The 13,637-nt window shown below is 44.3% G+C and overlaps 1 protein-coding gene across 2 annotated transcripts in view; it reads left to right on the top strand.

Annotated features, from left to right (window-relative positions):
• The window catches only part of prkcha (protein kinase C, eta, a), a 212,627-nt gene that overhangs the window by 111,454 nt on the left and 87,536 nt on the right, over positions 1-13,637 (top strand). For both annotated transcript variants that reach the window (XM_078562261.1, XM_078562262.1), the window contains exon 4: positions 13,152-13,326. In XM_078562261.1, the coding sequence (XP_078418387.1) occupies positions 13,152-13,326 (175 nt within the window). The remainder of the gene's footprint in view (positions 1-13,151; positions 13,327-13,637) is intronic.

Genomic DNA, 13,637 nt, shown 5'->3' with positions numbered 1-13,637 from the left:
CTAGTGTTGTGAATGGTGATGGACAAATGAGCAACAAGAGAAGGTGCCATGAAAATGCCCATTCTCAACCATTGTTGGCTCAGTGCATGAGTGCTAGAAACAGACTGAAATGTTTTCTGGTGTCATCAACTAACAGTGCAAAGTGCATGATCCTACTTGGCTTTCCCCCAAGGCCCCCAATATCATAGCAGCTGGTGTGCTGCCAATCTGGTTTACTGAAGTGGCTGAGTACATTGGGGATAGGAGATATTGGTCCTGATAACAACCTGGTTTTTATCTTGAAGAACTCACCATTCCCCTAGTCAGCTTGATCAGTACAACTTTGATACTGGCATCTATCCAACAATGTGTAAGATGGATCAGGCAAGTGCTATGATAACAACAACTACTTATATTTATATAGAAGCATTACCATAGTAAAACATCCCAAGGCATTTCACAAGATCATTATGAAGCAAAACTAGACACTGAGCCACATAAGGCAATATTAAGGCAGGTGGTCAAACGCTTGATCAAAGAATTCGATTTTAAGGAGCATCCTAAGGAATGGAGGAGAGGTAAAGAGATTGAGGGAAGGTTTTAGAGAGGGAATTCCAGAGCTTAGGAGATAGGCAGCTGAAGGCACAGCCACCATGGCAGAATGATTAAAAGCAGGGATCTCGAGAAGCTGGAATTAGATGAGCTCAGATATCTCAGTTGGAGGAGATTACAGAGATGAGGAGGGCTAAAGCCATGGAGGGATTGGAAAACAAGAGTAAGAATTTTTAAATCGAGGCATTGCTTGACCAGGAGACAATGTAGGCTAGCAAGAACAGGGATGTAGGTGAATGGAGCTTAGTGTGAGTAAGGTCAAGGGCAGCGGATTTTTGGATGACCTCAAGTTTACCTAACCGCAAACTACAGGAGAAATCTAGCTTGGCCAATTACCCTCTCCCAGCTCCCATTTTATCATCAGTAAAAGTGATGGAAGGAGTCAGCATTGGGACTATTAAACAATACCAATAGAGTGTTCACCAGTGTTTGGATTGGGTTCCACCACAATCATGCAGCACCATACCCCATCACCACGATACAGGAGCTGAATGCCAGAAGAGACTGAAGAAAAGCTGCTCTCGATCTTAAAGCAGTATTTGACTAAACATGGTACAAACAAGCTCTAGAAAAACTTGGGCCAGGATTTTCCATTCGTCGGGCGAGCTCGGTGGGAGCGGGTGGGGGCAGTCGCAGAGCCGACCACCACCCGTGATCGGCTCCCCACCGTGATTTGACGCGGGCGGGCTAATTAAGGCCCGCCCTGCATGGATCGCGAGCATTAGCACTGAGTGCTACCTGTGCGGGCAGGGGGAGGAGGGAGAGCCGGGCCTAGTGCGCAGTTTGCGCATGTGCGCGAAAGAGCGCTTCAACCTCCCTGAGGCACAGAGCTGCCTCAGGAAGATTGAAGTGCTTTTTAAAAAAATTAATAAAGAGCGTAAAAATTCAATGAAACATGTCCCCTCATGTGACTGTGTCACACGAGATGGGACATGTTTTTAAGTTCAAATTAAATTTTTTATTTTAAGTTGTAATAGCTTCAGGAAACCTCATCCCGCTCGTGGATGAAGTTTCCTAAAAAACGTAAAGGCCGCTCGGCCTTATCACCTGTCCGCCAACCATAAGGTTGGACGGGCAGCATAAAACTCAGGTTAAATACCTGGTTAATGGCCTTAATAGGCCTTTCAATTATCAGCAGGAGCGCAACAGACTCCAGCATGCGCCCGCTGAATGAAATATCACGCGACTTCACGATGACGTCGGGACGCACACCCGACGTCATCGCGCGCCATTTTACATTCCGGCGTGTTGGGCGCCGCCCGCACGCCGAATGTAAAATTCTGCCCTTGAGGTCAATAGGGGTCAAATGTAAGATGGTCAAGAATACTTGGAGGCCAATCATTACAGCTCCAAGACAACATTTCAGGAGTTTTTGGGGGTACATAACAACATAAGAACCTAAGAAATAGGAGCAGGAGTAGGCCATTCGGCCCCTCCAGCCTGCCCCGCCATTTAATAGGATCATGGCTGATCTGCCCCAGGCCTCAACTCCTCTTTCATGCCAGCTCCTCAATTCCCCAATATTTTGAAAAATCTATCTATCTCCTCTTTAAATACTTTGTGATCTAGCCTCCATAACTCCCTGAGGTAGAAAATTCCAGACATTCACTGCCCCCTGAGAGAAGAAATTCCATCGCATCTCAGATTTAAATGAGTGTCTCCTTATTCTGTAACTATGTTCCTTAGTTCAAGATTCCCCCACTAGTAGAAACATCTTCTCAACATCTACTCTGTCAAGCCCCCTCAGAATCTTGTATGTTTCAATAAGATCACCCCTCTATTGACTAAAGGCCTAACCTGTTTAGCCGTTCTTGATAAGTCAACCCCTTCATCTCAGGAATTAGCCTAGTGAATCTCTTTTGAACTGCCTCCAATGCCAGTTTACCCATTCTTAAATACGGGGACCAAAACTGTACACAGTGCTCCAGGTGTGGCCTCACCAACACCCTGTACAGTTGTAACAAGACTTCCCTACTTTTAAACTCCATCCCCCTAGCAATACAGGCCAAAATTCCATTTGCCCTCTTAATTATTTGCTGCACCTGCATGCTAACTTTTTGTGTTTCATGCACAAGAACACCCATATCCCCCTGTGCTATATGTTTTTTGGAGTCACTCTCCATTTAAATAATAGTCTGCCTTTTGATTTTTCCTACCAAAGTTCATGACCTCACACTTTCCTACGTTAAACTCCATCTGCCAAGTTTTTTGCCCACTCACTCAATCTGTCTATATCCCCTTGCAGATTCCTTATATCCTCATCACAACATGCCTTCCCAACTATGTTTGTATCATCAGCAAATTTGGATACATGACACTCTGCCCCCTCCTCCAAGTCATTAATATAGATAGTAAATAACTGAGGTCCTAGGACTGTTCCTTATGGTACTCCACTAGTTACGTCTTTCCAACCTGAAAAAGACCCATTAACCCCAACCCTCTGTCTGCTCTGTGTTAACCAATCCTCAATCCATGCTAATACATTACCCCCAATACCGTGAGCAACACTGCAATCTTGTGCAACACTGGGTAACATTCTCAGCCCAATCATCTTCAGCTTCATCAATAACCTTCCTTCAGAAATGGAGCTGCTTACTGACTATTCTACAGTGCCCATTCACAACTCCTGTGATAATAAGGCAGCTCATGCCAGCTTACAGCAGAACTTGGACAACAACAGTCAGTCTGACAAGTCGCAGATGACACTTATGGCCACATGAATCTCAGGCAGTAGCCATCTCGAACAAAGGAGAACCCAACCAACACTCCCAATCTTCAATAACACCTGCATGGCCGTGTTACCCAACATCAATATCTTTGTGGTCACCACTGACCAGAGATGTAACTGAAAGAAAAACAGATTTGCATGAACTGGATGAGCCACTTTTTAAAATATATTCATTCATGGGATGTGGGCTTCGCTAGCTGGGCCAGCATTTATTGCCCATCCCTAGTTGCCTCTTGTGGCTACAAGAGAAGGGCAAAGGCAGGGCACTCTACAATAAATGGCCCGGCTCCTGACTGCACCAAGCTTCTCCCCTATCTACAGGCTCACACTAGGAATGTGATGGAATATTCACCACTCGCCTGGATGGGTGCAACTGCAACAACACTCAAATAGCTCAACATCATCCAGGACAGAGTACTTTGGTGCCACAGGCACATTGTGGCTGCAGTATGTGTGACCTACATGGTATAGCTTGCGAAGGTAAGTTCAACAGCACCTCCCTCCTTTGAGACCCTCACTACTGATGGGAGCAATCAACCTTGTAGTGATGTCGGCATCTCCGAGCCACACATGCTTCTGATGTGGATGTACATCATCACTGCTCCTTTATCATCTCCGGATCAATATCTGAGAACTTCCTCTGCCAAGGACCATTGTGCAACCATGACTGGAAGGACTGGAGCAGCTCAAGAAAGAAGTCCACTGCTGCCTTCTCGAGGCAGCTAGGTATGAACAATAAATGCAGCCTTGTTGGGGTTTCCCAGGCTTCAAAAACAAATTTATTCAAAAACTGTCTCATTCAAAAGACAGCGGGGTGAAAATTAGTTCTTTGTGCAGCATTCCCTGGACAGAAAATGGGACAAAAAGGATCAATTTCAGACACAATATCCCGAACCCAATCTGCACTTCAACACAGGCTCCTGTAATTGTAGAGCAGGCTTTGTAGACAGCTGCCTAAAGCAGGTGTTCAAAACCTTATATATGTAAATAAGGGTCCTATTTGCAGAAGGTTGTTTGAATTGAGCAGCGCAGGAGTAGTGGTTTCGGAGGCCGAAGCTGGCTGATGCTCGAGACTTACAAACAAACAAACATACAAGCAAAGAGCAGGAGTGGACCATTCAGCCCCTCAAGCCTGTTCTGCCATTTTATCAAATCATGGCTGATCTGTTAGTAGCCTAAAATCTGCATCCCACCTCCCGCCAAATACGGTACTTTTGGGAAGTTGGCAGTGAGGCAGAAGGCCCAATATAAACCTTCTGCAAATGGTGTGTTGCCATGTGGAGATATAACAGTCACTAACAGCCGACCCAGTTGATATTAATTTCACGTTGGCCTCAGACCACCTTTCTGTGGTGGGCTGAAAACGGGGCTAAAAAGATTTCAACTCCAACAAGGCAACCCTTCTTCAATACTGAACCAAAGAGTGTGCTTAGATTAAATGCTGTTGTCCTGGTGTGTGGCTTAAACCTGTAATATTTTAGCTTGGTTTTTATTTATATTCATTCATGAGATGTGGGCGTCGCTGACTAGGCCAGCATTTATTGCCCATCCCTAATTGCTCTTGAGAAGGTGGTGGTGAGCTCCCTTCTTGAGCCATTGCTGTCTATGTGGTGTAGGTACATCCACAGTGCTATTAGGAAGGAAGTTCCAGGATTTTGACCCAATGACAGTGAAAGAACAGCGATATATTTCCAAGGCAGGATGGTGAGTGGCTTGGAGGGGAACTTCCAGGTGGTGGTGTTCTCATCTATCTGCTGCCCTTGTCCTTCTAGATGGTAGTGGTTGTGGGTTTGGAAAGTGCTGTCTAAGGATGCTTGGTGAATTCCTGCACTGCATCTTGTAGATGGTACACACGGCTGCCATGGCGCATCGGTGGTGGAGGGAGTGAATGTTTGTGGAAGGGGTGCCAATCAAACGAGTTGCTTTGTCCTGGACAGTGTCAAGCTTCTTGAGTGTTGTTGGAGCTGCACTCATCCAGGAAAGTGGGGAGTATTCCATCACACTCCTGACTTGTGCCTTGCAGATTGTGGACAGGCTTTGGGGAGTCAGGGGGTGAGTTACTCGCTGCAGGATTCCTAGCCTCTGACCTACTCTTGTAGCCATAGTGTTTATATGGCTAATCCAGTTCAGTTTCTGGTCAATGGTAACCCCTAGGATGTTGATAGTGGGGGATTCAGTCATGGTAAGGCCATTGAATGTTAAAGGGCGATAGTTAGATTCTCTCTTGTTGGAGATGGTCATTGCCTGGCACTTAGGTGGTGTGAATGTTACTTGCCACTTGTCAGCCCAAGCCTGGATATTGTCCAGGTCTTGCTAAATTTGGACATGGAGTGCTTCAGAATCTGAGGAACCGTGAATGGTGCAGAACCTTATGCAATCATCAGCGAGCATCCCCACTTGTGAACTTATGAGGGAAGGAAGGCCATTGATGAAGCAGCTGAAGGTAGTTGGGCCCAGGACACTATCCTGAGGAACTCCTACAGTGATGTTCTGGAATTGAGATGATTGGCCTCCAACAACTAGAACCAACTTCCTTTGTGCTAGGTATGACTCCAACCAATGGAGAGTTTTCCCTGATTCCAATTGACTCCAGTTTTGCCAGGGCTCCCTGATGCCACACTCGGTCAAGTGCTGCCTTGATGTCAAAGCCCGTCACTCTCACCTCACCTCTTGAATTCGGTTCTTTTATCCATGTTTGAACCAAGACTGTAATGAGGTCAGGAACTGAGTGACCCTGCCGGAACCCAAACTGAGCATCAGTGAACGGGTTATTGCTAAGCAAGTGTCACCTCATAGCACAGTTGATGACCCTTTCCATTACTTTACTGATCATCGAGTGTAGACTGATGGGGCGGTAATTGGCTGGGTTGGATTTGTCCTGCTTTTTGTGTGCAGGACATAGCTGGGTAATTTTCCACATAGCCGGTAGATGCCAGTGGTGTAACTGTACTGAAATAGCTTGGCTAGGGGCATGGCAAGTTCTGGAGCGCAAGTCTTCAATACGAATGCCAGAATATTGTCAGGGCCCATAGCCTTTTCAGTATCCTGTGCCTTCAGCCATTTCTTGATATCATGTGGAGTGAATCGAATTGGCTGAAGACTGGCATCCGTGATGACAGGGACTTATGGAGGAGGCCGAGATGTATCATCCACTCGGCACTTCTGGCTGAAGATTATTGCAAATGCTTCAGCCTTATCATTTGCACTGATGTACTGGGCTCCCCCGTCATTGAGGATGGGGACATTTGTGGAGCCACTTCTTCCAGTAAGTTGTTTAATTGTCCCCTACCATTCAAGATGTGGCAGGACTACAGAGCTTAAATCTGATCCATTGGTTGTGGAATCGCTTAGCTCTGTCTATTGCTTGCTGCTTATGCTGTTTGGCATGCAAGTAGTCCAGTGTTGTAGCTTCACAAGGTTGACACCTCATTTTTAGGTATGCCTGGTGCTGCTCCTAGCATGCCCTCCTGCACTCTTCATTGAACCAGGGTTTTCTGATAATGGAAGAGTGAGGGTTATGCCTGGTCATGAGTTTCCAGATTGTGGTTGAGTACAATTCTGCTGCTGCTGATGGCCCACAGCATCTCATGGTTGCCCAGGGTTGCTAGATCTGTTTGAAACCCATCCCATTTAACATGATGGTAGTACCACACAACACAATGGATGGTATCCTCAATGTGAAGGCAGAACTTTGTCTCTACAAGGATTGTGTGATGGTTACTCCTACTGATACTGCCATGGACAGGTTCATCTGCGACAGGCAGGTTGGTGAGGATGAGGTCAAGTATGTTTTTCCCTCTTGTTGTTTCCCTCACCAACTGTCGCAGACCCAGTCTAGCAGCTATGTCATTTAGGACTCGGCCAGCTCAGTCAGTAGTGGTGCTACTGAGCCACTCTTGGTGATGGACATTGAAGTCCCTGACCCAGAGTACAATCTGTGCCCTTGCCACCCTCAGTGCTTCCTCCAAGTGTGCAATATGGAGGAGCACTGATTCATCAGCTGAGGGGGGGAACAGTACATGGCAATCAGCAGGAGACTTCCTTGTCCATGTTTTACCTGGTGCTATGAGACTTCATGGGCCTGGAGGCAACATTGAGCACTCCTAGGGTACAAAAACAAAAATACCTGGAAAAACTCAGCAGGTCTGGCAGCATCTGTGGAAGGGAGCACAGTTAACGTTTTGAGTCCGCATGACTCTTCAACAGAACTAAGGAAAAATAGAAAAGGGGCGAAATATAAGCTGGTTTAAGTGGGGGGGGCTGTTGGGACAAGAGAGCTAGATAGAGGGCCAGTGACTCCTAGGGTAATTCTCTCCCAACTGTATTCACTGTGCCACCACCACTTCTGAGACATTGTAGCTCTGTGAGGATGACTATGCTTGACTAGTCTGTGAGACAGCTCTCCTAATTTTGGCACAAACCCCCCAGATGTTAGTAAGGAGGACTTTGCAGGGTCGACAGGGCTTGCTGTTGTCATTTCCAGTGCCTAGGTCGATATCGGGTGATCTGTCCGATTTCATTCCTTATTGACTTGCTTTTAATGGTTTGATACAACTAGTAGGCCATTTCAGGGGGCAGTTAAGAGTCAACCATATTGCTGTGGGGTCTGGAGTCACATGTAGGCCAGAACAGGATGGCAGATTTCCTTCCCTAAAGGGATGTAGTGAACCAGATGGGTTTCTACAACAATTGACATGGTTTCATTGTCATTAGATTTTTAATTCCAGATATTTTTATTGAATTCAAATTCTACCATGGAACCCGGGTCGCACAGCATTACCCTGGGCCCCTGGATTACTAATCTAGTGACAATACCACTATGCCATCACCTCCCCCACTAAGAGCGCTACCACTGAATCGAACTGATAAGAACCATGAAACTTTTTTGTAGTGTCCATGGATTGAACTATGAGGAAAACTGGAAAAACTGGATTTTCCAGCTGCCAAAGGAGATTGCTGAGATGAAATTTTATAAAGGTAGACAATAAAAGCTGGATATGGAGCACTAATTCAATGCAAGATGCAACAATAGAACAAGGGGACATGGGCTGAAAATGGTGGAAAGCCAATTTATGACTGATGAATATCACAACACAGATTGACCAGTAATTGGAATGGTTGCAGGATACATGGATGCCCGATAGTTAACCAAAGATGAGAAAATGGCCCTCCTGACCTGTATTTATTTTGTGAGGAGAATTTGTCCCTTTTGCAACCTCCTATTGATTTAGAAGCATGTTCTGCTGCCCCAAGATGACAGGACAAGAACATGAAATTGGGTATTTGATCCAGTGGTGGATCAACTATAACAGAGGGCTGCAGTGACTGACACACCGAATGCAATGGAAGACATCACAGCCCATAACTGAAGGTGAATTGAGGGCTAAGTGTGGTCACGTTATACTGATACCACTAAGATTGTATACATTAGCTGCATCCTTTCTCTATAGTTCCCATTGTTTTGTATTTTGACTTTAACTATTGTAGAAGGTTTACATGAAGCATAGTTGTCAACCATTTCAGCACTCTATTTTGGGCTACTCAAGTGATACTGCCCAAGTTTGTGGCCTGTGGAACTTTACAAACAGCCCCACAGCACTTTATGAGTTATCACTTCTGCATATTTGTGGACTGTGTATAGCGAGGGAGAACTCACAAAGTGTTCTGGAGAGGTTTTGAGACTTTCTAACCACTTGCTTTATTCACAGGCAGGCGGATATGTTTTTCACCCAAAAAAATTCATTCTCAGAATGTGGGTGTTGGCAATACTGGCATTTATAGCACATTCCTAATTGCCCTGAGAAAATTATGATGGCCTTCTTCTTGAATAGCTGTGTAGTGAAGGTCCTCATAGTGGATTGATGGAACTGAATGACTTCTGCCTGATGTAGGCTTAAGCCCCACTTCAGGAAGCAAGCATTTATCTAGACTGACACTTCAATGTAGCATTAAAGCGTCAACCATGTTGGCGTGGGACTGGAGTCACACATCGGCCACTTTGGGTAATGACAGCAGGTTCCTCACTTAAATCAGTGAAGCAATTGGGTTTTTATTTCAATCCAGCAGCTTCATAGTTACTTTTTCCTGATTTCAATTTGTTATTTACTGATTTTGATCTGAATTCAAATCTTCAGATTCTCATGGTGGGATTTGAACTCTCATTCTCTGACAGTCCAACAGTATAGCTAGTGCACTGCCATCCCAATGTTACCTGTGTGCTTTCGTGCTTGCAAGCAAAATTATGTAACCTTACAAGCCTTCATGGCACAGGTGCAGAAGTGAAAAACATCAAATGTTTCTGTTCACACAGTTATTGTGGGTTCATGCACAATAATCACAAACTGGTGAAGTTTGACAACCAAAATACTCCTTTCATTTCCATCCTCAAAGTGTGTTTACTATTAGACTGAGGGGGTTGGGTAAAGATTCTCACGTTACCACAGGCAATGGGATCTCTCCGATGAGGTTTTGGATTTGAGGAGTATCAAAAATAAATTCAGAAAATGTCGCAACAGGTCAATCAACACGGAAAAGAGAAGTTAGTGTTTCAAAGGAGAACTTCAGTCAGCGCAGTCCCACACAGGATCTCACCCAAATTACTGCCTTGTTATCGCTCTTTGCCTGCACTGACCTGCTGTTTATTTCTGGCATTTTCTTTTTCTGATCTAAGATTTCACGCATTTGAAGTTTTTAAATGAAAAATAAATTGCTGAACAAGTTACAAAGCTCTGAATCTTTGGGTGAAATTTAACTGTGAGTCAGCAGATGTAATGCAGAGCTCTTGAACAGCCCCCATGAGGAGAGGAGGCATTGGGGGGTATCCTAGTTACCAACTACCTAAAAGAACGCGAATGGGACATGCTGTTCAGCTCCTTCATGCCAATTGTGCCCCAGCTGGAAAATCTCTTTGATTCTTCGCTATTTTAAAATTGTCCCATAATATATATTTGCAATGGTGCAATGCATGTACAGAACATTCAAGGCATTATGTTCGTGGCAGCTTATGTTTATGTTCAGCTTGAAGTGCTGTAGATCATGGGCTGGAACTTACTGGCCAGAATCTTTGACTCGGCGAGCGGGGGTGGGGCCTGCTCGCCGACGCGTAAAATGAGCACATCCCGACGTCACCGCGCGTCATTCCGATTTTCAGTTCGGCAGGCACACACTGGAGTCGGCTGCGCGCCCGCCAAACTGCCAAAGGCCTATTAAGGCCGTTTAAAAACTAATTAAATCACTTAACATAGCTGCCCGTCCAACCTTACGGTTGAGGTTTCATGGACAATTTATAAGTGATATAAAGATTTTCAATAAAATTCATAGACATGCCCCAGCTCATGTGACACTTTCGCATGAGGGGACATATCCTAAATCTTTTTTATTTTCTTTATTAAAACTTTTGAAACTCAAACTGATCTCCCTGAGGCAGAGATTTCTGCACTCGTTCGCGTGCATGCGTGAAAGAGCGCAGGCCTTGATTCTCCCTCCTCCTCCTGCCCCACGCCCGCTCCCGCCCAACCCCCACTGACGGGGAGAAAATTCTCCCCACTAGGTTTTTGGAGATGGGCTGGAAGGCAGATGGGCCAGTAAAATGCAATGGGAGGTGTCAGGAAGGGAGCCCAATGCCTTGCCTTCCTGCTGCCATGGCATTTTACCAGTGGTGAGAGCCTCAGCAGTATGGCTGCCCACTGGGTTAAGAATGACCATGAAATGATTGTTGTAAAAATCCATCTGGTTCACTAGGAAACCTGCTGGTCTGGCCTATATGTGACACCAGACCTACAGCAATGTGGTTGACACTTAAATGCCCTCTGGGCAGTAAATGCTGGCCTAGCCATTGATGCCCACATCCCAAGAATGAATTTTAAAAAACATTGTCAGGCTGCAGAAAAGGAATTGGGAGTGGTTTATGGTCAGTGGGGGAGGAGTGTTACGTTTCTGAAATAAAGAACTGAAACACCAAGTAATGGGGAATCTAAATAAAAATACTTTATTTGGAACTTTGATTTTATGGACAGGGAACTGTTTGGTTCTTTTCATTTGGATAATTTCTCGCTGACAGCTTAACTTTCATGTAGGGTTAGCATTGTGTTAAGTGATTTATGCATTACTGCCTTTCTAAGTTAAAATTAAGTGATAAAAGGTATTTCCTGGAGTGTGAATATTTATCACCATCTGCAAACACGTGCATCAAATCAGGTTTTTTTTTAAAAAATCAGTTGTCGCTTCTTGGAGGTTATAAGTAATAAGATTCACATTGCAGCCACTTCTTGTGACATACAAGAAGGCTTCTTTTGTATTACCACCTTCCTAGTTAATAAACTTCATAGAAAAATAAACATTATTTGTAGGAAACCTGGTCAGGTGTCTATAAAATTTGCACCATTTCCTGTGAGTTCTTGACCTCAGTTGGGAACGTGTCAATTGATCTCTGTTTTTGATGCTGAGTCACCAGCTCCCTGATGCAGAGCAGAAAGTGTAGACAAGGGAACAAAACAGGGCGCAACATGAGGAAATGTTCCTGGAGGAAAGTGCTCCCAGATATCCCGAGAAAATAGATTGCTTTGCCACCGGAATGCATCTTCCCCTTCAGAAACTGGTAAATAGTGCGCAATAAAATAGTTAATGTACTTCGTACAAAACTGCAGCTTAAGTTGTGACCGTTCCACTACATAGCCACTGTAATTCATTCTTTTCATTGATTACATGTAAGGCCATTAGATTTCACACAAAAATAAACAGAATCATGGCATTAGATCCCAAAACACCCATTCAAATTCCTTAATTCCAGTATAAGGGAATTTAGCTGCCATGAAGTAGTGGCATTGGTTTGTTTATCAGTTGTCTTTTGGGATGTCAGCTTTTATAGGACAGCCACTTTTTTTGAAGTCATTCATCAGGTTTGCCAAGTTACAAGGGTTGATGTACCATGGAGATGTCACATGGTCAGATGGTGAAGGTCTCTTATTAAAGCTACAGATTCTACGAGTTTTAACAGATCACTTTAACCAATGCTATGATAGCAGGAAAAGCTTCATCTCCCTGGCATCATCTTCCTTCTCTTGCTCTCCAGTGAGAGAAATGCTGGGATGTAGCAGCAACTAAATCAGGCACCCCAATCTCAGTTCTTTATTTCAAGGACAGAACGCTCCTCCCCCACTAACCATAAACCACTCCCAATTTCTTTTCTGCAGGAGGCTGTAATCTTGCAGACCACTCTCTGATTCTACTTTAAGCTGGCAAAAGAATTCAAGGACATCAACAAAATGAGAAGTTGTATTGCATTCCTTTTTCTGTTTGGAAAAGGCATGAGTCAGAAAAACAGGGTTGTGATTGTTAGTTTTTATTTGTCAAACACTGTTCCATTAAAACAGTGCTCCTTTAGAGCACATAAAGGACTCTCATGGTACGTATTGTGCCTGTGTGCCAAATAGGTCATCTTAATTAATAGTCATTGGATACTATCACCTGTGCCATGCTTTGAAAAGATTAATGTGATATTTCCAAAATAGCCAGTGCTAGTAGAAAGAGCAAAAGTGACACTCTGGTCATGTTACAGTCAGATAATAGAAAATCAGGTGTACTTTGGTCTAAATTTGAGGAAAGCTGCCAAATACTGAAAGCAGCTGTTCAAATGCAGGAAGGTCAGTGCAAAACCACTACAGGCTGATCTTTAATCTCTCAGTGACTGAGATGATACAAGTAGCTTGCGTATTCTGATTTAAAATACCTCCTTTACCTGGTGCAATTGCACATGGTAGGGCCAACTGAAAAGATGACCTGATTTTGGGATTTGGCGTCCATTTTTAATCGACTTTTTGCAATTTCTTTTCAGATCCCGAAGAACAAGCGAAAAGCAATTCCAATGAAAGAGCGTTCAAGGAGCGCATATTTTCTAGGAAACGCCAAGGTGCGATGCGGCGAAAGATTCACCAGGTCAACAATCATAAGTTCATGGCCACATATCTGCGACAGCCCACGTACTGCTCCCATTGCAGGGAATTCATATGGTAGGAAGCTCCTGCGCTCAGTTACATGCGTTAAACAAATCCAGTGCTTTTTGTTTAAATGTTAAAATCCTGAAAAATGAAACATCTGTCAAGGGCATTCCATATCTGTTACCCTTTCACACAAAAAGTAAAGGGCTCTCTTTCAGCTTCCATACAAGAAAGAGTGCTCATCCACTCAACGCTTCATGCTCTTGTGTGAATAAAGATAATCAGTAGTGACCCCTGATGTTGAAGTGTTTTCACTGCTACACCTTTTGGTATCGCTAATACAGTTTATTTTCTACAAACATTTTGAAAGGGCAGCTACTTAA

The sequence above is a fragment of the Cetorhinus maximus genome, chromosome 18 (assembly GCF_964194155.1).
Source record: "Cetorhinus maximus chromosome 18, sCetMax3.hap1.1, whole genome shotgun sequence".
Classification (NCBI taxonomy): Eukaryota; Metazoa; Chordata; class Chondrichthyes; order Lamniformes; family Cetorhinidae; genus Cetorhinus; species Cetorhinus maximus.
This window is presented reverse-complemented; position numbering and strand designations above follow the sequence as displayed.